We start from the raw sequence: 21862 nt of genomic DNA, 5'->3' as shown, positions 1-21862 counted from the left end.
CAGACACAGCCTCCCCCTGCCCGCCCAGCTCGGGCACAGCAGGGTCCAGACATGGTCAAGTTTGGAAACAGGACAGGGCTTTCCTCTTTGCTAAAAATACTTCCCATGTGGCTTCCATCTCCCCCTCCCCAGCTGCTTTTAACCCCAGTGCCCGCTCTGGAGCAGCACCAAATGATGGCAGAGCCCAGTGCATCTGGAAGGGCAGTTGAAAGCTCAGAGTTGCCAGCCAAGACCCCCCACGAGGGCAGTCCCAGTCAGGTACAGGCCCTCCAGGCTAAAGGGGAGTTGCACACTCCAAGCACATGTGGCTGTGCCAGGCACACACACACAGGGCACAGTTAGATGCTGAAATTTACGAGTACCCATGGCACTCCACGACTCTTATGTTCACGCCCCGCATCTTGGGGTCTGCACTGTGCCCAGCTTCCATGGGCCACAGGCACACCCAAAGGGATGAGAGCCCAGCCCACACTTCCAGCACAAGGAGAGCAGCATTAGAGTCTCCGCATAGTTTATTTCCTTGACTCTCAGTAACAAAAACAAACTAGGTTTTTTCCCTCCCCTCCCAAACCACCTACCCAACCCCCCCAGCTTCCCCTTGGCTCAAACATCATAGTTGGGGTTCTTGCGTAGGATAACAAACCCCTCTAGGATGGGTGTCACAGGCACGTGCTCCTCTGTGGCCAGCTCTGCCCGCTCTCCATGTGCCAGCAGCACCGGTGTTGTGTGAGTCTGGAAGCCAGTGATGGTTTTGGGCTTGCCTGCCTGGCCCACCACATCCACAGCCTGTGAGAGAAGAGCAAGGTCAATGCCAGGGACACACAGGGACACCAGAGCACCCCCTGTCCAGCCCTGGCTGCCCCTTACCTGTCCTACCCGAACCGACACGGGCAGAGGCCGCAGCTCCTCGTCGAAGGTGACCAGCATGCGGGGCTGCATGGCAGCAACAAGGCCGTAGAGAACGTAGTGGGACTTGCCCAGGATAACTGGAGGGGAGACAGAAGTAAAGAGGCTGAGCTATGCCCACCCTGTGGGGCAGAGAGGACTGGGGGGACAGAGCCCACACAACTCACTGTTGCGCACATCCAGGAAGGACACGAGGACAGTCAGCAGCCCAGCCACAGCCACTTGGCTCATGAGCTGGCGATCACTGTGGTATGGGCATAGGGTGAGTGTCCCCTTGCCCAGATGAGTCAGGCCCTAGTGTGGCAGAGAAAGCACATGAAAGAATGATGGAGTAACTCCTGGGACTCCCAGCCCTGCCCTCAGGAGGGTGACATCCCCAGGACAGGGACCCCAACCTTCCCCTTCCACACACAAGCAGTGAGCACGGTATCATCACCTGGGCCAACCGCACCATGAAGAGGTTGTTGGGGTCCTTGGCGTGGTACTGGGCCAGCTGCCGCAGCATCGCTGCCAGCCGGGCGTTGTTGGTACCTGGGGACAAGGAGGTGCAGGCAAGAGTAGTGTACAAGGCACGGGTCTCCCACCTTCTCCCCCGACAAACCCCAAACCAAGCTGTCCCCAGGCTTACCACTGCCCACCATGCCCATGGCAAAGATGGAGTTGTAGGAGACCTCGGGGTCAGCGTCGTGGGAGAACTTGCTGAGGGTATCAAGGATGTTGAGCCGGGGATTGGAGACTGAGATAAGAGCCAGGGCCAGGGGCACAGCACGGCGGAGGGTGGGCTCCCCATACCGCAGCTGCACAGAGGGGAGGTGGGTGTTAGACCCAGATCACCAAGCGCAGCAAGCTCTACTGAGATGTGAGGCAATAAACAGTTTCTGCTCCGAGGTCCCTTCCCAGCTCTGTGCTGTCCCCCTGGCGACACTCACCAGGTGGCCAAACGTGCGCAGGCCCATCTCCGCACCAATCTCCTCACCCATGGCAATGAGCGCGATCCCCAACACCGCTACGCCCTGCAGGGACACAGGCACTGAGCATTAGGCAGGGAGCACCCAGCCCAATTACCAAGTTCTTAAATCTCTGTGCCCACCTCAAGCCTAGGGGGACAGGGTGAGCAGGGGATCCTGCGGAGAGCTGTTTTCCTTCAGCTCTGACACCACAATGACCTTAGGGAGCCCTCCAAAGCAAGTTCCTGCTCCAGGAACACACATCCTAGCCATTTCCCCACCTGATGAGCCCCCATGTCAGCTGAGCTCTCCTTCTTCTCCTTCTCTTTCTTGTCCTTTTTGTCCTTGTCCTCCTCTTTCTCCTTGGAGTCAAAATGCTCACTGCAGATGTGCAGGAGCTGTTGCACCTTCAAGACATTCCCTGAGCCTGGAGGGAAAGTGGAGGACTAGGATCAGCAGGCAGAGAGCCCTGGACCTGCTCCTGCCTCCCCCGACCCCAACCAGCCCAACTCACCTGCGTAGGCACAGATATCCACCAGTGTGTTGGCAAAGCTGCGGAATGGCTCTGACACCACCTCCAGCGCTGCCAAGATGGCCTCAATTGCCTCTCCCTTCCCTGTCAAGGAAAGAACAGTGGTTATGGTGGTGTCATGGTGGTTAAAGGACAGTGGTGGAGGGGTGCTCCCAACCTATCCCCCAACCCATGAGCCACTGGCACTGCCCAGCCTTACCCAAGTGGTTCAAGCCCAGGCCAAGTGGCAGCCACCGGGCGTACGTGTCCTTCAGTTCCGTCTCTGATTTCTCCATGATGGTCTGGAGGATGGTCGAGGTGACATCCCCATTGCAGGAGCCCACTGATATCATCCCACAGGCCAGGGCGGTCACACCAGCCACCTGGTGAAGGGGAAAGGAGCCGTGTCATACACAGGGACAGCTCAGAGTAAGCTGGCCTACAGCACTAGGTACCCTTGGTCTCCACTTCCTGTGCAAATCTGGGCTACTGGGAGACCTGATGGTTTCCTACACTCCTAAATCAGCTGCAATCCCATTGTGGCAGCAGCTCAGATAAGGAAAATAGGGTCATGCTCTTCTGGCACAGCATCTGTATTCCAGGGGCACTGGATGGGGAAGCAGGAATCACAGGCAAACCCTGCCTCACCGCCTACCTCCATGCTGGACTTGGAGTCTCCCATCACAGGTAGCAACAAAGTCAGGACATCCTCACGGTTGGAGCCTGCATACGCCAGTCCCAGCCTGCAGAGAGTCCAGAGGGGTGTGAGGGAGGAGCTGCACCCCGTGCAGCACAGGCAGGCTGAGGCCAGGCCCTTACCCAAAAATGGCTCCAATCCTCATGGTGTTGCTGTTGTGGAGGACATAGTCAGACAGGAGGGCCAGGGCAGGATCACACTCATTTTTCACCCCTGAGTTGACGATGCCACAGGCCAGGAGGGCTCCAGACTGCAAGACAGAAGCACCATCACACACTAGCCACCAACACACAAAGCTCCCTGCCAGCCAATGACTGATGTCACCTCACGCATCACACCCACTCCCCAAGATGTGCAAGTTGGTACAAGGTGGGCAACACCACTCTGGATCCAGCTGAGCAGTCCAAAGCTCATAGCTCTGTGACAACAGGAGCCCCCAAGGTGCTTCAGGCAGTCCCCAAGAGATCCACACCTTGCTGTGAGATGCTCAAAAGCCTGGAGCATAGAGCATCCAACCCTTCTCTGTGCAGGAGCTGAGCTGCACAGGGGACCAAAGCAAAGACCAATCTCTAGCCAGCTGCACACCCAGCTCACAGCAGGACTGCCCCACGCAGACACAGAGCCAGGATCTGTCACTGACCTTGATGTAATCCTCTGAGGAGTACAGGTACTTGTCAATCTGCGTGAGTCCCCCGTCCACGTCCCACAGCAGGATCGTGCCCAGCGAGGCTGCAGCACTCAGCATCCCTGTGGTCCCAAGGGAGAAAGGCCCACATCAGGCCTGAACTGATGTGCCCTGCCTGGGGCTTGTGGTAGCCAGGGACATGGGCCAGCTCAGCCACCCTCACCGCAAAAGGGACAGGGTGGTAACCCCAAGCCCAGAGGCACCTCCAGCCCTGCCCAGCCAGCTCGCTCACCATGGTCCTTGTTCTTGTACAACCATTTATTGCCATCATCTGTCAGCAGCTTGTCCTGTCCAAAGGCAGCGTTCACAAAACCATTCACAAAGGAGGAGGCCAAATTCATCCGGGCTGAGTCCACTTGGGAACCACTTCCCCCAAACCCTGTGGAAAAACATCATAGTGAGGAAAGCAGCAACAGAAGCCCTGCCAGCCCTCCATTATGCAGCCATCCCACACCACAGGGGAACAAGGACCTGTCCCACCACCAACAGAAAGGAGAAGCCCAAATTCACAGGTCAGAGACCATGAACAGGCCATCCGCCCACCTCAGGATACACATCTGACCACACAGGCTCAGAGGTGCTTGGCAGCCTCAGGAACTCCCCACAGGCAGGGACGATAAAAGCCACAACACAAGCCCTTACGGTTATTTTCCAGGTGGGTTTTGTAAATATCATCCGGCACTTTGGGCTCCATGATGTCCAGCTGCAAAACAAGGGAGGAGGGGGTTACCTCCTGGCCAGCACATCCTACAATGGCAATCTCTCCAGGAGGTGTCTGGCCCAGAACACAGGGATGAAGGATTTCTTCTCAAATCTTGCCACAGAGCCTGGCAGACAGGGCAGCCACAGCTGGAGGTAGCCCAGGCTGGTTTTCCCAGCTGGGACACTCACCTCTCTGGCTAGGGCCAGGAAATTGCTGTTGAGCTGGACATTGGACATGATCTCTGTTAGGTCCTCATACTCCTCCACATCCTCATTCAGCTCCAGGAAGACCCCATGGCGGCCCAGCATAAAGGCCATCTGCTTCTGGACAACTCTGTGCAGAGGGGAGGAGCTTCCTGAGTGCCCAGAACCGAGCAAGCCCCAGCACGAACACAGGCTCACCAAGCAGTGTGCCAACCTGCCCTGCCCAAGGCATATAGAGATGACCCACTCCTGCCCATCCTCATTTCAGGGACAAGAGTCTCAATCCAAACCCCCAGACATCTCCAGCAGTGACAGATCCAAGCTGTCTCTGCCCAGATGGGGAAACCTTGCCCCAACAGGATAAGCAAAGGCTCCAGAGGGCAGGGAACATCTCTGCTTACACATCTTTGCAGGAAGTGAAGATGTCCTCCACCAGCTCCACATCATTGAGCATCAGAGCCAGGCGCAGGGCTTCAGGGTAGCGATTGAATTTGCGGAAGATGCCCAGGGCACAGCGCAAGAGAGCCGAGTTCTCGGGCTCCGGGACATAGCTTACACAGCTTTAAGGAGGAGACAGACATGAGGGTGACAACCACATCAGGCAATCTTGGCCCAACAGGGATCAGGTCCTGTCCAACACCTCAGCCTGCCAAGCCCCCTCACCTGGTCAGGTAGAGGCACACTTTGGAGTAGGCATTGTCATCGATGTACTTCTCCAGCATGTCCATCTGCTCTATCTCCATGAGCAGGTCACAGGCCTCATGCTCTGCGTTGTGGGCCATGTTGTAGGGGACGATCTCCTTGACCAGAGTGAGAAGTGTGTCCCTCTGAGCCTTGTCAGCTTCATCGATCTCCTGCCACTCCTTGGCCACCTCTCCTGCCAAGTGCCTGCAGGAACAAAGGGGCATCACTGCTACAAAAACCAGTTTCACTGAGCCAAGAGAATGCAGAGCAGCTGCTCCCAGTTAGCCAGGGTTGTGCTGTTTATGGAAGCTCTACATTCTGCAGAGCTTACGAGGGACAAGCCCAGAGGAGGAACAGGGTTAAGAGCAGAGATTTCAGAGGCCATGGCAGCAAGACCTCTGCAGCTAGAAACCCCTGCGAATAGAGCATGAAGTGACACATGTGCAGGTGTGACAGGGGCAGCTGAACACCTGACCAGCTAGTCAAGACACATTCCAGGCCGGCCAGAGCCAAAGCGCTCCAGGAAAATTCCCCTGACCCCTTATCCTTCCCCAAGCTCTGGTCCCACTCAGGCTTACCTGACATATTCATGCCCCCAAGATGCCAGCTCCTCTTGGGAGCCCACCAGTCGGTACTTCAGACACTCACGCTCCCCACTCATGGTCATGGCCAGGACAGAAATGATGTCTGCTGCAAAGCGCTGCAGGAAGAGTGCAGAGCTCCAGACACAGGCCAGGAACAGGGAAGCAGGGGCAACCAGGGACACAACACCCTCCCTGTGCCCACAAACCACCACAGGTGGCAAAGGTACCATCCTGGCAAGTTATAATCCTCTGGAGCAAGTCACAGAGACTGCTGTTAGATCCCAGGGTCCAGAGGGCTCTGGGATCGCCTGCCCCAGCACTGTCCCCTCAGTCACATGGGATGGTAGGGCCAAGAGTTTCTACCTTGTTCTCTCCTGGAGCCATGTTCTCATAGATCTCTTTCAGCTTGCCATAATGGGGCCGTAGGAACTTGAGGGGTTTGGGAACGGAGGTCATGGAGGTGGTGGAAGAGCGGATCTGCCTCCGCAGCTCCTCCAGGGCTGGGCGGTAAAGTGACGTGTCTTTCTCCTGCAGAGGGAAGCTGGCTGTCAGGGGCTGGTTCCTGAGCCACCACCTCGTCAGCCCTCCCCAAACACAGCCACGGCTCTTAGCAGAGCAGCCCCCCACCCTGGGCTGCCTCCTTCAGCCCAAAAGCTGGAGAAGGAGGGCACAGCAGGGCAGAAAGCCTCTTACACACCAGGGATACAGAGGTCTCTTGGGCACAAGTCAGACTGGCAGCAAGGTTGGGGGACAGATCACAGCAGACAAGGAGGGGCCCCACCCCACTCAAGGTAAAATCCCCCCATCTCCACTGCACTAGGAACAAGTGGAGCCAGAGAGAGTCAAATCCTGGCCAGGACTCCTTGCTGAGGGGCACAGCACAGACTTACCCCCAGGCGCTCCACCAGCATCTCCAGCTCATCCTGCAGCTGCTTGTCCTCCTCGGACTGCCAAAATGCACAGGAGAAAGCAGAGTTAAGGGTGCAGAGCACAGTGAATCTCAGTGTGACAGAGGCAGGGATGTCACCCCAAGCCGCAGGGGTACCAGGACAGTGACACACTCATTGCTCAGGGCATCATCCTGTCCCAGTGCTGCCAGGGTGGAGCAGCGCTCACGTTACTGGGGATACCCTCCCAAAGAAACCATCCATTCCTGGGGTGTGAGATGCACCTCCCCCATTACTCTGTGCTGTATGAAAACAACCCATTAGAGAGCAGCACGTCAGATCATGGCCCAGCGGAGGGACACCCCAGTGACAGCAGCCCCTTCACCCACAGGCTGTGTCCCCCAGCCCATGGGGAGCCCCAGAGCCAAGGTCACCCCCATGCTGGGCAAAGCGGGGACCCCTCCATAATGCCCACCGTCACACGCACACCCTGGTTACATCACAGCTTCCCTCACCAACACTCCTCTGAGACCCCCAGGCCCCCGCCCAGAAATGGGAACCCTCAATTGCGTCACGCGGGCACCCCATGACGTCCCGGCGCCGTCACGCGTCCCCGCTGGAGGGAGTCCCCGGAGGGACGCTGGCCGCCCCCGCGACGTGGGATGACGTCCCGTTCCCGGAGGGATGCCGGCCAACCCCGTGACGCGGGATGACGTCCTGCCCCGCCGGTGACGCGGGCCCGAATGGGCCGTGACTCAGCTGCGGCCCGCGGCGCGGCGGCACTCACCAGCTCCTGCTCCTTTTCGGGCCCGGCGGGCGGGTCCCGGCGGTCCCGGCCCCAAGGCGGCGTGGGCTTCTCGTCGCCGCCTGCCCCGGGGCCGCCCTGCACCCGGCTCTGCCCGCCGCCACCGCCCGCGTCCATGTTCGCCCGGCCGCGCTTCCGCCGCACCGCGCCTGCGCAACGCCGTGACGGCACCGCCGCGCGCCGGGGGCGGGGCCAGGGGCGGGGCGGCCCCACGTGCGGGGACATCGGCACCGGCACCGACTCTGACAGTGACACCGGCACCGACACGGGCACCTACACTGACGCCGGCATCGGCACTGGCACCAGCACTGACACCGACACCGGTACCGGCACTGACACTGACGCACCAGTATTGACAGCGGCACCGGCACTGACGCTGATACCGGCAACGGCACTGGCAGCTGGAGAGCCGGGGCTCCGCCACCCTGGCATGGGCCACGCTGCCACCCGACCTGGGCAAGTGAAGTGGCCCCCATATGTCACAGACACCCGTGGGCACCCTGGTGCCCCACTACCTGTGTGCACACACACCCCTCCTGCTCACACGTGCCATGCTGTGTGCCCGGCTCCACAGCTTGGGCACGACAGTCCCGCCAGGCACTCCGGGGGGCACTTTCACCCCCTGTGCAGCAGCACCCCGGGCACCGAGCGGGTGACCTGCAGTGGCGGCCTGTCCCGGACAGGTGGTCACACAGGGTTGGGAACTGTCAAAGCAAGGTGTGAGGTTGTGCACAGCCACGGCCTTCCCCTCGCTCACCACCAAGGCTCTGACCATGGCTGTGCACCCCTGTGTGCGTGTGCTGTGGCATGGGCCTGAGGGTGACATCGGGGCGCCATCCTCTAGGTACCGGGGATGGGGTGTCAGTGTGCGTGTGTGCATCCACCTGTGCGGGCGCCGGTGCACTGGGATGTGTGCCCGGGTACCGGAGCAGGGGGTGCCGCTGCGGCTGTGCACCATTACTACCCGCTGCCGGTGCCAGTGACCAGTACCGTGCGGCGCTGGGGTGCCCCTCTGAGTGCTGAAGACAGGAGCCGGTCCTTGTGTCCCTGTGTCCGTGTGCCGGTGCCCGTTGCGGGCAGCCGCGTGTGAGCCCGAGTTCTGCTGCCCGTGCCGGTGTGGGCGCCGGTCCGAGTGCCAGTGTCGTGAGGGCGGCTGCGGGTGCCTTTGCGGCTCACCGCCCCGGTGCTTTTGCGGCTCTCTGGGGGTGCGAGTGGCGGTGCCGGTGCAGATACCAGTGCGGGTGCCGGTGCGAAGCTCCTCCCGTGCGCACGGCGATCACCTTGGTGGCGGGGCCAGGCCGAGTGGAGCGGAGCGGGGCGACCGGGCTGGGCACCGGGGTCTCCGCTCCAGCCCCTCCCGGGCCGCCGGCCTCCGTCGCCCCCGCCCGGTGCTTGCGGTCCGCGCGCCGCCGATCTCAGCTCCTGCGGCTCCATCCCTCCGGCGCGGCCCCATCTCTGCCCGGCCCCATCCCTGCCCGGCCCCGGTGCCTGTCTTGGCGGCAGCGCGGCGCCCGGTGCGGGCCATGGCGGCGGCGGAGGCAGGCGGCGCTGCGGCGGCAGCGGGGGCCCGGCGCGGCCCGGGCGGGGAGCGGAGCTAGGCGGGAGGCGGCCCGGGATGGCCAGGATGAACGTGGCCCTACAGGAGCTTGGACACGCCGTGAGTGCCCGGGGCAGCGGCGCGGCAGGGAGGGGGGCAAGAGGAGGGGAGGACGGAGGGCAGCAGCGAGGGGCTTGGCGAGGGGGACAGGAGGGGGTCGGAGCACAGGAGAGCCCGGGGGCTGGAGAGCTCAAGGAGATGGAAGGGCTGCGGGGGCTTCGGAAACCAGAGGGAGGGAGGGCGAGGGGGACTGGTGGATTACAGGGGGCGGCGAGAGCCTATGGGATTCAAGGGCTGTGTGGTGCCGGGGCTAAGGGAACTGGGTGGCTACAGGGTCGTTCTCCCCCATGGTGGAGGAAGAAGGACGACCCCCCCCCCCCCCCCCAAATCCCTGCCTGGGATCGGACAGAGGGAACTGGGGTGGTTCAGCACGGCCCCACAAACCCCGCTCCACCGAGGCATGAAGCATACCCGGGGTACAGTAATGCAGCTCATAGGGTGACCCTCAAGACAGCACCTCTGGAAGGGGCAGGGGGCTCTGTCCCCACAGATCTCAGATCTACAGAGGAGGTAGGAAGAGCTCTCAGAAACAGGCTCCTGTCTTGAGGATGCGCAGAGAAGATGCTGGAGAGGGGGTGCTGGCTACTGCCCAGGATGAGGACCACCCAAAAGGGGAAAGGAGGATGCTGAGGGGAGCTGGGGTGGTGGGGGGGCCTGGCTGGCCAAGCTCCTACAGGATGCTGAGCAATCCCTCCTAATGCCAGCATCCTCCAGGAGCCCAACTCGGTGGGGGGCTCCTGCCAACTGTCAATCCCACCCTCCTGCTGCAGCCCTTGGCGATGCCCCCTCCCCATCCCAGCAGTGTGGCAGAGCTGGGCATGAGGCACTCTCTCTGCTTTGCCCCCTGCCCATCATCCGTCTCGCCCCAGCTCCTTCCTGGTCCACGACAGCAGCCCTGCAGGCAGCCCTGGGCATTCACTTTAGTCTGCAGCACGGACTGGAGGGTGAGCTGCAACCCACCCAGGCGTTAACTCTGAAGCCTAAGGATAGCTCACAACTGGCAGCATTGCTGATTCTCTTCCACCAAAACCTCTAGCATTTTCTTCTAGCTTATCCCCCCCCCCCCTCCAATGCTGCTGGCTCAACTCCACCACCTCCCTCTTGGCTGAGTCCTCAGCAGCCCTCACGGCTGGATCTGTGCAAGCTGCCTTGCGAGGTCAGGAGTAAGGAGGACCCTGCCCTGATGGCTGGTACACACTGGAGTGCCCCTTCTCCCCTCGCACACTCTGTCCTGCGTCCTGGTCACCCCCGGAGCCAGGATGGGGCTGGAAGCACTTCCAGATGTTTCAGACCTGTGCACATCTGCATGGAAAGTTCCAGTCAGGAGAGGAGGGGTGAGACAGCAGTACTAGGAAACGGTTGCTTGGTGACGGGGACCATGTCTCCGTGGCGATGTGTCACCTGTCGGCAGGGCTTATCCCACAGCTGCCATGGCTACGCAGAGAGATGCTCCGGTGACAGCCCCTGAGACCCTCATTAGCAGCTCTCCCTGTGCTCCCCAGGGCCACACAGGGCTGGGGACAACCTCTGGGGGAAGCCCAGGCACACTGAGAGGGGTCAGGGGCTGCCTCAGCCCCACTGTGTACTCACTGAGCAGGCACCGGTCCCTGCCATAAGAGCCAGAGGGTGTGGCAGGGCGGGGAACAGCTCCCCCCACGCCCCTGTTCCAGCCCGCTCCCTCCCGTAGCAGATGCCCAACTATAAGCGCGCCACGCTGCAGGACGAGGAGGGGCCGGAGCCAGCGGGAGATGGCAGCGCCTCTCCCGACAGCGTGGAGGTGAGGTCTGCCCCGGCTCCTCCATCCTTCCCCTCTCCATCCTCCCTAGCCCCCCTCCTCACCCTCTGGGGCCTGCCTGCAACCAGGTGGGCAGTGGGAGCAGGGTTGGGAGCCAAGCCAGACCTGGCTGTCCCCAGGGATGTACTGGGAGTCAGCCAAAATGCGGCACAGCGTGTGCCTGGACGATCGTCCTTCCTTGTGGCTCGGGCGGGGATGCCAGCACCCACCACCGGCTTGCCAGGGCTGGTGGGGAGAGATGCCCTGGTCCCCATCTCCTCATGCAGCCACGCGTGCACTGGGCAGCGGCGGGGAGGGAAGGGGGGGCAGTGATGTTCGCCCCCCCATGGTGCGATGGCAGGTCCTGCTCCTGCCCAGGTGGGGTTTCGGAAGGGGCCGGGGACGCTGCTGAGCCGCCTGGCCTCGCGCAGCCAGCTGGAGCTGGTGCTCTGCGCCGTCGCCGTCTCCCTGGCCCTGCTGCTCAGCGTCGCCGTCGTCACTCTGGCCATTCAGTACCGCAGAGGTAGGGAGCCTTGGCAGTGGTGTCCCCACATCCTGGAGGACACGGGAGGATGAGGAGTGCTGGGTCAGCCCAGGGTGCCTGCTCCAGGTGCTCTGCCCATCCTGGGGTACAGACAGGGCTTGGCCCCGCTCCGTGCCTCAGTTTCCCCAGTACACTCGCCCAGCCCCAGGCATGCCTTCCCTGCCAGATCCCTCTCACAGCACGTGCCTGACGGATGCCTGTGTCCGGGTGGCCAGCAAGATCCTGGAGGCCCTGGATACAGAGATGGACCCATGCCAGGACTTCTACCAGTACTCGTGCGGGGGCTGGATTAAGAGGAACCCGCTGCCCAACGGGCGCTCCAAGTGGAGCACCTTCAACAGCATCTGGGACCAGAATCAGGCCATCATGAAGCATCTCCTAGGTGGGCACCAAGGGGTCACAAACACGGAGGGGGTGACCCCTGTGTCACTGGGGCTGACCCACAGCCTCTCGCAGAAAACGCCACCTTCAACTCCAGCAGCGAGGCAGAGCGGAAGACCCAGCGGTACTACCTGTCCTGCCTCAAGGAGCAGAGGATAGAGGAGCTGGGCTCCCAGCCCCTTATGGAGCTCATCGACAAGGTGGGCAGACACCCACACGTGAGCCGAGCTGTCAGGGCTCAGCCCAGCACACCTCCTGCTCAGCTCTTCATGTAACTGGGGAGGGAACAGCCCTCGGGGTTGCATCCCATCCCTCCTTGAGGTGCCGGCTCTGTCTGCTGGCAGATTGGGGGATGGAACATCACTGGCTCCTGGAACCAAACCAGCTTCATGGAGGTGCTCAAGAGCGTGTCAGGCACATACCGGGCAACTCCCTTCTTCACGGTGTATGTGGGTGCAGACTCCAAGAGCTCCAACAGCAACATCATCCAGGTTGGCACCTGGGCACCCAGGGGTGGCAGACACCGGGGGACACCGGAATATCTGTGCCGCCTCTCTCTCCCCTCAGGTGGACCAGTCGGGGCTTTTCCTCCCATCCCGGGATTACTATCTGAACAAGACTGCAAACGAGAAGGTGAGGCTGGGTGCTGGGCATGCTGCCAACAGTAATCAGGGGAAATCCACTGGAATGGGATTCGAGCAGCACTGGGACGAACCTGGCATCTCCATCCTGCCTATTGGGTGCCCACCCCAGGGAGGTGAGATGAGCTGTGGTCAGCACTGAGGCAAGGCTTGGGGTCCCACAGGTTCTGGCAGCATACCTGGCCTACATGGTGGAGCTGGGCACGCTGCTGGGGGGCACCCCGGAGCCCACCCGCCTCCAGATGCAGCAGGTGCTGGACTTCGAAACCCAGCTGGCCAACATCACCGTGCCCCAGGCTGAGCGGCGGGATGACGAGAAGATCTACCACAAGATGAGCATCGCCGAGCTGCAGGTGGGCATGGCCCAGAGCAGCCTGGGGACACCCTTCTGGGATATATGGGGAGACGTCCAGAGGGCACCGAGGGGTCTGTGCCTATTGCTGTCCCCACTCTGGGACACTCTGGGCAGCCCCATCTGCTGCGGGACATGCACTGGGTGTTGAAGAGTAGTGCCCATCCCCCCCAGTTGTTACCATTTGGGGGAACCTGCCGCCTCGCATTGTGGGGTCCAGGGGTCCCCTCCTTGTCCTGCAGCATTAAGAGCAGCAGGAGGGGTGCTTGGGTGCAGAGAAGGATCTGGAGTGGTGAGGGACTTTGGGTCCTTCCCAGAAAACACAGTTCCTGCCCCAGGAGATCCCCTCCATGCTGAGCAGGATGCAGCAGAGCCATGCCAAGCCCCTGGTGCCACATCCCTGTGTCTCCTCCAGCTGCTGGCCCCTGCCATTGACTGGCTGGATTACCTGTCCTACGCCCTGGCCCCACTGGAGCTGGCGGACACGGAGCCTGTGGTGGTGTATGGGGACACTTACCTCCAGCAGGTCTCTGACCTCATCAATGACACTGACAGGAGGTGAGGCTCCTTCATATCCCTGGCGGTGGCCCCCATGGCAGGGGTACCTTTTGGGCTCATCAGTGTCTTGGAGTCATAGATCATGGTGAGCTGCAGCATCTCTCTGCCCCCGCAGCATCCTGAACAACTACCTGATCTGGAACCTGGTGCAGAAGACGGCCTCCAGCCTGGACCAGCGCTTCGAAACAGCCCAGGAGAGGCTGCTGGAGACACTCTATGGCACCAGGAAGGTAACGGAGGGCCCTGGGATCAGAATCCTCTGCCCTCAGCCTGGAAGCAGCCAGGACCTCCTCTGTCCTTCAGATGCCCTTGGGATGCTAAAACCTGGATGCTTCGGAGGGAACCCAGGGACCATCTTTTGGGATGGGGGTTTTGCTGCTGCGCATCTCCCCTCTGATGAGGAGGCAGAGCCAGGCTGGGTGAAGGCAGGGGAGCAGGGGAGTGGGCTGGGGGTCTCACTGACCCTCATCTCACTCCCACAGTCCTGCACACCCCGCTGGCAAACCTGCATCTCCAACACGGATGACACACTGGGCTTTGCGCTGGGCTCCCTCTTCGTCAAAGCCACCTTTGACCGGGACAGCAAGGCCATCGTGAGACTACTTCTGTCCCCATCCCCTCCCCACCACCATCCGCGGGAATCCCGCTCCACCCAAGCCCCAGGGCTGGAAGGCGGGGAGCTGGGAAATGGGACCCCCAGCCCTGGGGAGGTTATATCCTGTCCACCCTGTCCCCACCAAGGCATTGTTGGGGGTAGGGCATCTTCATTCCCTCCCCTCCCCAGGCTGAGGAGATGATCAGCGAGATCCGTGCAGCCTTCGAGGTGTCCCTGGACCAGCTGGACTGGATGGACGAGAAGACCAGGCAGGCTGCAAAGGAGAAGGTGACCCCAGGGAGGGAAGTGAATGGGAAACCTCACCCTACCCAGATAAGCCTCCCCATCTCACTGCTGGGGCCTCTCCCCATGCAGGCGGATGCCATCTATGACATGATTGGCTTCCCTGACTTCATTCTGGACAACAAGGAGCTGGACGATGTCTACGATGGGGTAGGGGGCACCTGGCTTTTGGGGAGAGGCTTCGTCATGCCAAGCTCTGGGGGGGCCCCATGGTAGAGCAATGTCCCTATTTGGGACATTATGCAAAGCCACCCCAGTACTGAGTTCATCCTGGCCAGGGTGTGGACCTGTCCTCATCCTTCCTCTTCCTCACCAGTACGAGGTCTCTGAGGACTCCTTCTTCCAAAATATGCTCAACTTCTACAACTTCTCTGCCAAAGTGATGGCTGACCAGCTCCGGAAACCCCCCAACCGCGACCAGTAAGGGGTGGGCTCGGGGCAGGGAGAAGGATGTGGTCCTGGGTGCCTGGATGGCACTGGTTCAGTGGGGAGGAGGTCACCCTTGTGGGGTAGCACAGCACTGTAGGTCACCTGTAGTAGCACAGGTCACCTGTGGTAGCTGTAGCTTGTCCCCAGGACAGGGTCCCTTGGTAACAGGATGGGGGCAAAAGTGTCAGCCCTGGGCAGGGCCCTGTGGTGGGCAATGGCACAGGAAGGTGCTGGGGTTGGGGTGAGAGGGGATGCATCCCTGCCTGTCCCCTCTCCCTGTCCCATCTCCCTGCCTGTCCCCTCTCCCTGTCCCATCTCCCTGCCCCAGGTGGAGCATGACCCCACAGACTGTCAATGCCTATTACCTGCCCACCAAGAACGGGATCGTCTTTCCTGCTGGGATCCTCCAGGCTCCCTTCTATGCCCGCAACCACCCCAAGTGAGTCTGGCATGGGGGGCACCTCCTGGAGGCATGGGTTGGATCAGGGCCAGCACGCCACAGAGCCTCCCACAGTCACAAAGAAAAGCCCTGGAGAGCTTGAGTGTCCCTCAAGGCTTTACATCCTGCAGTCAACACCACCTGCAAAGTCCCCTTAGGGCCACCAATGTCCCCAACAGGACTGACTCCCAGCTGGGTCCCAGCTGGAGCAGAGTTTCATTGGGTGCCCACACACAGATGGGGTGGGCTGCAACAGTATCATTAACACATCCTGTACTTACCTGGTTCTTTCCCATGGCCCCACAGAGCCCTTAATTTTGGTGGCATCGGCGTGGTGATGGGGCATGAGCTGACGCATGCATTTGATGACCAAGGTGAGAGCCTACAAGCAGCGTCGGCCCCGACCCCCGTCACCTTCCTGTTCCCCCCCAGTCCCTGCCCTTGGCGTGGGGAAGGGGTGCCCTGGGTGCACAGGGGTCCCGCTTTGCCATCCATTGCGTCATGTGTGCTCGTGCCCCCCTGGCCACCCCCCTTCTATTGTCCTGTCTCCCCAGGTGGCACCTGCCGATACCTCCCCCCGGCTTCTCTGTGCAGCTTTCGCTCCATCCGCTTGGTGAGGACACAGTGTCTGCAGCCCCAGCCCCCTTCTCATCCTCCTCCCTCCAGGGCATGGGATGGGTCCCTCTCACATCCACTCTGCTTTGCGCCTTCACCACAGCCCTGGAGCCAACATGGGGTCAATGAGTGAATTGGGGGTCAGAGATCTGGGTTGGCATAGTGGGAATGCAGTGGGGGATGGCTGGGGACCCAAGTACATGGCAGAGCCCCAGGCAGAGCCTGCCCACAGCAGGGGCTGGGGGACACCTTTCCCCCTGGGCGTGGACCCAAGGTGCCAGGTCCCCCGGCATCCCCCGGTGCCATTCCTCCACCACACCCCACTCTGCTTCGGGAACCCCTGCAGCAGAGGGGCTGCAGGGGGACGGCTTCCCCTGGTCCCACCCCAACCCACAGCTCGGTCCTGCAGGACGGGAGTACGACAAAGAGGGAAACCTGCGGCCATGGTGGCAGAACTCCTCCCTGGAGGCCTTCAAGAACCGGACGGCGTGCATGACAGAGCAGTACGGCCACTACACCGTCCACAGCGAGAAGGTCAACGGGCGGCAGACACTGGGCGAGAACATCGCCGACAACGGCGGGCTCAAGGCAGCCTACAACGTGAGTGCCGCCATCCGGAGGGGACACGGACCCCCGTGCCTGTCTGTCCCCCCCCGGCGCTTCAGGCCAGCTCTCCCACAGGCTTACAAGTCCTGGCTGCAGAAGAACGGGGAGGAGAAGCGCCTGCCAGCCCTGGGGCTCACCAACCACCAGCTCTTCTTCGTGGGCTTTGCGCAGGTAGGGCGGAGCCAGAATATGGGCTTCCCGTCCCTCCCTGGCTCCTCGGAGCCACCCCATAGCTCCCCATCCTGCACCGGTGGGTGCTCTGTCCCCATCCCTGAGGCTGCTCCTGCTCCGTCAGGTGTGGTGCTCCGTCCGGACGCCCGAGAGCTCCCACGAAGGGCTGGTGACCGACCCCCACAGCCCCGACAAGTACCGTGTCATCGGCACCCTCAGCAACTCCCGGGACTTTGTCGAACACTTCGGCTGCCCCCTGGGCTCCCCCATGAACCCCGGCAAGCACTGTGAGGTGTGGTAGGAAGGGGGAGGGTGCTGGGGACAGAGGGGATGATGCTCTGCTGTGCCCCCCCTCCCCAGACCTCAGTGGCTGCCGGAGCTGGCCACGGGCAGAGAGAAGTCCCGCTCCTGTGCTCACTCTGCACACCCCACTTCTGCACCCTCCCCGGCACACACGGCCCCACACCAGGCACCCACCGCAGCCCCATCCACAGCTTGGGGCTGAACACGGCCGGCAGAGAGGCTGTAGCACCCCCAAAACGCAGCTCTGCCCCCCCAACCCTGATGTGCTTGAGTCGGGCACAGCTCAGTGTCCCCTGCGCTGCGCCCCCCGCCTCAGGCGGGCAGGTCAAAGGGGCCCCAGAGAAAGCACCAGAGCCAAGATCCCCCTGCTCCTGCCCAACAACCTGCCGGAGATGGAGGCTGGGGGCCACCCGGCTCCGCTCTTCCCTTGTCCTCTCCCAGTCCAGCTTGGCTTCCCCATCCACTTCTGCTGGGACCAGCGGGCGGCAGCGGGGACTCTGGTGCCTTCAGCTGTGGGTGGCTGTCGCCGAGTTTATTTAACGATTAAAAGCAGTTTCCACTTACTCCAGCAGTTCCTGGTCCTTCGCGGTGTCGGGGCGGGGGGAGAGGTGGGATCTGGAGCGGTGGGGGGGTGACTCCAAGGCTGGGGACGCGGGGGAGGTGAGACATCCCGAGGGAGGGGAGCGGGGGATGATATGTCTGGATGGACATTCCCTGAATGAGGGAAGCAGAGGTGTGGGGAGGAACCGCAAGGCTGGTGGGGACGAGCCAGAGCCGCGGGAGTCCCCGGTAAAGCCCAGCCCGGGGGTCCCGCTGCCTCGAGCGGGTGACCCCAACCTGCCCCAAGCCTCCACTCCGAGCCCCCGGGACCCGCCCCGGCCGGTCCCGCCCCGCACAGCGCAGCCCCAGCCCTACCCCGGGGTCTCCCGAACTCCCCGGTACCGGGACCCCGCGGGACTCCGCAGCAACGGACCGAGGCGCTTGCAAGGGCTGCTGGGAGTTGTGGTCCTACCCGCGAGCGGCGGAAGACATGACGGGAGCTGTAGTTCGGCGTGAGGGATGCTGGGAGGGGTAGTTCGGTCACGGAAGGCCCGCCGCCCCGCCGCGAGGGCTGGACTACATTTCCCAGCAGGAAGCGCGGCAGGGCGAGGGTCCGGGCCTGGGCGCCTCGGGGGTACGGGGGCAGCGGGGCCGCGCGCGGCGGCGGGGCCGGGCCAGGATCGAGCCGGAGGCTGGGCCGGGAGAGATCGGTGGGCCGGACCTGGGTGGGAGCCTGGGCCAGGCCCCGGGCTGGGTCACGGGTGCTGGGCCTCGGCCCGATCCCGGGTGCGGGACTGGGCCCCTGCTGGGCCGGGGGTGCGGGGTCGAGCCGGGTACCGCGCACCTGGGGTGCTGGAGGTGAACTATCCCCGCCGGTGCCGTGGGCAGGCTTGGCCCTGGGGCAGCAGAGTCTGAGGAGAGGGGCGGAGGAACATCCCTGCCTTGGGGTCCGGGGCAATGAGACAGCCCCACCTTGGGGACAGGGATGCAGGGACACCCCTCTCTTCGGAACAAGGGCAGTGGGATGTCCCCATCATGTGTGGCACGGCCCCATTCCCCACACAACATGCTCACCTTGCAGGCATTGCCGCCCAAGCCTGGCACCATGGATAAACCCATCACTCCGGGGGAGCTGCTGTGTCTGGGCTCCAGCCTTGCCTTCTCTGGCCTCTTCTACTACTTGTACAGGAGGAAAGCCAGAGTCGTGGCACGCATACAGGTAGCCCTGTCTCTCTTTCCTGCCCACTGTACCTTCCCCACTGCCCTCCACACTTTGATTTGGGTGCACACACTGATGCCTGCAGCCTGCTCCATCCTCTGGTGACTTCATGACATGCAGGACTGAGCAGGCCACATCCTGCCAGAGATCTCCACAGAGCCATTCTTGGCCCACTTGCTACCTGTCCCTGCCTGTGCTCACACTCAGTCCATGCTCTTCCAGGAGGCCCCAAAGCTCCAGGTCGATGACGATTTGCCAGCCCTGGTGTCTGCAGCTGAGGGGAGGTGCCTGCCTTATGTTGCCCTGGAAGGTAAGGACACCCTGTGGCCTTGCACGAGGGACAAGGGTCAGGATCTCTTTTGGCCATGCCACATCCCTTGTCCTTAGGCATAGTGCTGCCAGCCCAGGCTGCACTGACCAGCCACTACCATGAGGGGCTGCAGGGCGTGATCCAGAAACTGCTGCTGAAGGAGCATCGGCTGATCTGGAACAGCTTGGCCCAAAGCTGGTGAGCGATGGGAAGGGACCACAGGAGTGGGCTTGCAGCAGTGAGTCCAGACCCCCATCCTCTGGGGCCATGTGAGAGGCAGCAAATAACTTGGTTAAAGACTTTAGTCCCTATGCTTAGCTCAGTGATGAGAGCTCAGAGCTTCTCTGCGTTGTGGCCAGCAGGAACAGGGCAGCGATCATGCCCCTGTACTTGGCACTGGTGAGGCCACACCTTGAGTCCTGTGTCCAGTTCTGGGCCCTCAGCTCAGGAAGAACGTTGAGCAAGTCCAGAGAAGGGCAGCAGAGCTGGTGGAGAGCTGGAGCACACGTCTGATGAGGAGCAGCTGAGGGAGCTGGGGATGTTTAGCCTGGAGGAGATGCTGGGGTGGCCTTACTGCTCTCTACAACCCCCTGAGAGGAGGTTGTAGCCAGGTGGTGATCGACCTCTTCTCCAAGGCAACCAGTGACAGGACAAGAGGAAATGGCCTCAAGGTGTTCCAGAGAGGTTTAGGTTAGGGATTAGGAAGAACTTCTTCACAGAAAGGACAATTAGACATTGGAATGAGCTGTCCAGAGAGTGGGAGGCTCCACCACCAGGGAATTGGTGGAGATTACATCCTTGGAGGTGTTTAAGGAAAGACTGGACATGGCATTTAAGTGCCATAGTTTAGTTGCTAAGCTGGTATTCAGCTGTAGGTTGGATGTGATGATCTCAGAGGTCAACCTAACTGATTTTGTGATTCTCCACACCCCAACCCTCTCCACTTGCAGGAGCGAGAGCGAGCGGGTGCTCTCAGAGCAGATCTACACCGTCCCCTTCCTGCTGGCCTCACCAGGCCCTGAGGCAGTGACACAGGTGAGTGTGGAGAGCCCACTCCAAGCCGTCTGCCTGCCCCTGGAGATGGTGTACGAGCGGTTTCAGCAGCCAACCCACGGCTTCCGTGACCTGCTGGGCCAGTACCTGCTCGGGGAGAAGCCCAAGGGCATCCTGGAGACGGAGGAGATGCTGCGGGTCGGGGCTGGGCTGACAGGCATCGGGGAGCTGTCCCTGCACCCCGACGGCTCCCTGCACCTCCAGCCACCGGCCCGGGGAGGCGAGTTTTTCCTGTGCCTGGGGGACTGGCAGACGGTGCTGTCGGAGCTGGAGTCGGCGGGCGGGCTCTGGAAGGGGGCAGCGTTGCTGTGCGCGGCCGCGGGGCTGGCCGTCCTCCTGCACGCCCTGTGCCGCGCCTACCGCCGCTCCCGCCCCAGGCGGCAGCAGGACAAGGAGCTGGATGGGGAGGAGGCCGGGGACCGGGCACCCGAGGACTCCTGCGTGGTCTGCCTGTCACGGCCCCGCGAGTGCGTCCTCCTGGGCTGCGGCCACATCTGCTGCTGCTTCCGCTGCTTCCAGGCCTTGCCTACCCGCCTCTGCCCCATCTGCCGGGGGCCCATTGACCGTGTGGTGCCCCTCTACCAGGCCTAAGAGCACCTGGGGGTGCCCAGGGAGGGGCAGCACGAACTCAGCCGAGCCTGGAGCCTGCAGAAATCTCAGCTGTCTCCTCATGTGCAGCTGTGCAATTGCTATTGGGAGGGAGGGGTCTTGGTGTGCCCTTCAGTCTGTTTTAGGGAGGGGGGGAGTTACAGCCTCCTCATCCTCCCTTTGTCTGCCAGGAAAATCTACACAATGCCTGAGCTAAGGAGCTGAGACCCCAGCCCCACACTGGGGCACTACTTTGGCTGCCAGCTGTTGGACTGGTGTCCCTTTTTGAGCCATGACCTCCCAAAAGCCACGCAGGACTTCTCCCTTGTGGTTTTTTTTCCAGTGTGTGGTTTTATGGGGAGGATTATGAGGGCAAGACCAGGGCTGGTGGGACACAGCAGGCACAGTGAAATGGCAGAGACCCAAACCTCAGTGGCATACCTTGGTGCCACCGTTTGTCCTGCCACCCCAATCCATGTTCCTACAGCCACTGCCAAGGCCACACTGGGGACACCCAGGGGCTGGCAGTGAGGAATCCCTTTGCCAGCTGCTCTATCACCAAGAGGGATTTACGTCCCTCTGTCACTCTCTGCAAGGAGAACAGCTTTAGGGTGCCCCAGAGCCTGCCCTCGTGTCCAGCCCCACTGCACAGCTTTCCTGCTCACCTCCCGGACAGGATCAGGTGTGGGAATGACTTGCAGTGATGTGGAGTGATAAAGCCAAGGAGCCGAGCTCGGCCTCGCCTCTTCCTTCGCGCCGTTAAGCTGGGGGCTGGGTAGGTGCTGGGAGCCAAGGCTCTCCCCTTGGAGGGGTGGGCACCACTGCCTCCCCTCCTTCCTCATCCAAGGAGCTGGCCCAGGTTCACAATGGAGCCCAGGTGCATCTCCTCCAGATGCAGCCCTGGATGGGGGGTGGCAGGACACACAGGACCGTTGCCAAGGTGATTGTGCTCCTCGGGTCTCCATGGTAACTCTCCCCTGGACTGCTCCCCATCACTGCCTGGCTGCAGTTGCCCAGGCAACCCACGGGCTCTCCTGGCTCCTGCAGCTTTGGGGCACCCAGGGTTTGGGGGTGGGGGACAGTGCTGGCAGGCCACTGTCAGCCAGGCAAGCAGTGTTGGGATTGGAGGGAGATGATGTGCCCCCTCCCCAGGGCAGTGGCCACCATTGCTG

General features: G+C 61.9%; 3 protein-coding genes across 10 annotated transcripts; 2 read left to right on the top strand and 1 right to left on the bottom strand.

The window, feature by feature from the left end:
• Positions 1 to 494: 494 nt before the first annotated feature.
• On the bottom strand, positions 495 to 7761 carry PSMD2 (proteasome 26S subunit, non-ATPase 2). The gene is made up of 21 exons (XM_032119951.1): positions 7595 to 7761; positions 6811 to 6867; positions 6284 to 6448; positions 5915 to 6036; positions 5316 to 5540; positions 5054 to 5212; positions 4638 to 4782; positions 4389 to 4449; positions 3979 to 4125; positions 3702 to 3808; positions 3184 to 3311; positions 3020 to 3107; positions 2585 to 2747; positions 2368 to 2469; positions 2135 to 2280; positions 1836 to 1919; positions 1535 to 1703; positions 1343 to 1437; positions 1074 to 1200; positions 868 to 986; positions 495 to 786 (listed from the first exon to the last, which is right to left on the bottom strand). The coding sequence occupies exons 1-21, from the start codon at positions 7727 to 7729 to the stop codon at positions 604 to 606; spliced, it is 2727 nt and encodes a 908-aa protein (XP_031975842.1). The 5' UTR covers positions 7730 to 7761; the 3' UTR covers positions 495 to 603.
• Positions 7762 to 9156: 1395 nt separating this feature from the next.
• Positions 9157 to 17543, top strand: ECE2 (endothelin converting enzyme 2). Of its 5 annotated transcripts, none has more exons than XM_032119417.1 (19): positions 9157 to 9269; positions 10957 to 11046; positions 11422 to 11566; positions 11754 to 11969; positions 12044 to 12168; positions 12313 to 12459; positions 12536 to 12601; positions 12774 to 12962; positions 13377 to 13519; positions 13635 to 13749; positions 14002 to 14112; positions 14304 to 14402; positions 14490 to 14567; positions 14734 to 14837; positions 15175 to 15285; positions 15592 to 15659; positions 16310 to 16500; positions 16582 to 16677; positions 16802 to 17543. In XM_032119417.1, exons 1-19 carry the CDS (start codon positions 9228 to 9230, stop codon positions 16976 to 16978), a joined length of 2313 nt encoding a protein of 770 aa, XP_031975308.1. In that variant the 5' UTR covers positions 9157 to 9227; the 3' UTR covers positions 16979 to 17543. The 5 variants fall into 5 exon arrangements, with proteins under 5 accessions (XP_031975308.1, XP_031975310.1, XP_031975307.1 ...); XM_032119415.1 differs by having other exon boundaries at positions 9160 to 9269; positions 10960 to 11046; XM_032119416.1 differs by lacking the exon at positions 15175 to 15285 and having other exon boundaries at positions 9159 to 9269.
• Positions 17544 to 18055: 512 nt separating this feature from the next.
• Positions 18056 to 21421, top strand: LOC116448659 (mitochondrial ubiquitin ligase activator of nfkb 1-A-like). Of its 4 annotated transcripts, none has more exons than XM_032119424.1 (5): positions 18056 to 18154; positions 18602 to 18739; positions 18962 to 19049; positions 19127 to 19247; positions 20000 to 21421. In XM_032119424.1, the coding sequence occupies exons 2-5, from the start codon at positions 18626 to 18628 to the stop codon at positions 20691 to 20693; spliced, it is 1017 nt and encodes a 338-aa protein (XP_031975315.1). In that variant the 5' UTR covers positions 18056 to 18154; positions 18602 to 18625; the 3' UTR covers positions 20694 to 21421. The 4 variants fall into 4 exon arrangements, with proteins under 4 accessions (XP_031975315.1, XP_031975316.1, XP_031975314.1 ...); XM_032119425.1 differs by lacking the exon at positions 18056 to 18154 and adding an exon at positions 18166 to 18245; XM_032119423.1 differs by lacking the exon at positions 18056 to 18154 and having other exon boundaries at positions 18174 to 18739.
• The last annotated feature ends 441 nt before the right edge of the window (positions 21422 to 21862 follow it).

Source organism: Corvus moneduloides, chromosome 10 (genome assembly GCF_009650955.1).
Source record: "Corvus moneduloides isolate bCorMon1 chromosome 10, bCorMon1.pri, whole genome shotgun sequence".
Classification (NCBI taxonomy): Eukaryota; Metazoa; Chordata; class Aves; order Passeriformes; family Corvidae; genus Corvus; species Corvus moneduloides.
Note: the sequence above shows the minus strand (reverse complement) of the source record. Positions and strands in the feature narration are given on the sequence as shown.

Excerpts from the sequence above, each read along its gene's own strand:
- PSMD2 (XM_032119951.1), bottom strand. The coding sequence starts at position 7,729 with ATGGACGCGGGCGGTGGCGGCGGGCAGAGCCGGGTGCAGGGCGGCCCC. Across the intron at positions 2,470-2,584 it reads CCTGGGCTTGAACCACTTGG|GGAAGGGAGAGGCAATTGAG; the intron begins GTAAGGCTGGGC and ends TTTCCTTGACAG. Across the intron at positions 787-867 it reads TGTCGGTTCGGGTAGGACAG|GCTGTGGATGTGGTGGGCCA; the intron begins GTAAGGGGCAGC and ends CTTCTCTCACAG.
- ECE2 (XM_032119417.1), top strand. The coding sequence starts at position 9,228 with ATGGCCAGGATGAACGTGGCCCTACAGGAGCTTGGACACGCC. Across the intron at positions 12,460-12,535 it reads CCAACAGCAACATCATCCAG|GTGGACCAGTCGGGGCTTTT; the intron begins GTTGGCACCTGG and ends CTCTCCCCTCAG. Across the intron at positions 15,660-16,309 it reads GCATGCATTTGATGACCAAG|GACGGGAGTACGACAAAGAG; the intron begins GTGAGAGCCTAC and ends TCGGTCCTGCAG.
- LOC116448659 (XM_032119423.1), top strand. The coding sequence starts at position 18,506 with ATGCAGGGACACCCCTCTCTTCGGAACAAGGGCAGTGGGATGTCCCCA. Across the intron at positions 19,050-19,126 it reads GCCTTATGTTGCCCTGGAAG|GCATAGTGCTGCCAGCCCAG; the intron begins GTAAGGACACCC and ends CCTTGTCCTTAG. Across the intron at positions 19,248-19,999 it reads AACAGCTTGGCCCAAAGCTG|GAGCGAGAGCGAGCGGGTGC; the intron begins GTGAGCGATGGG and ends CTCCACTTGCAG.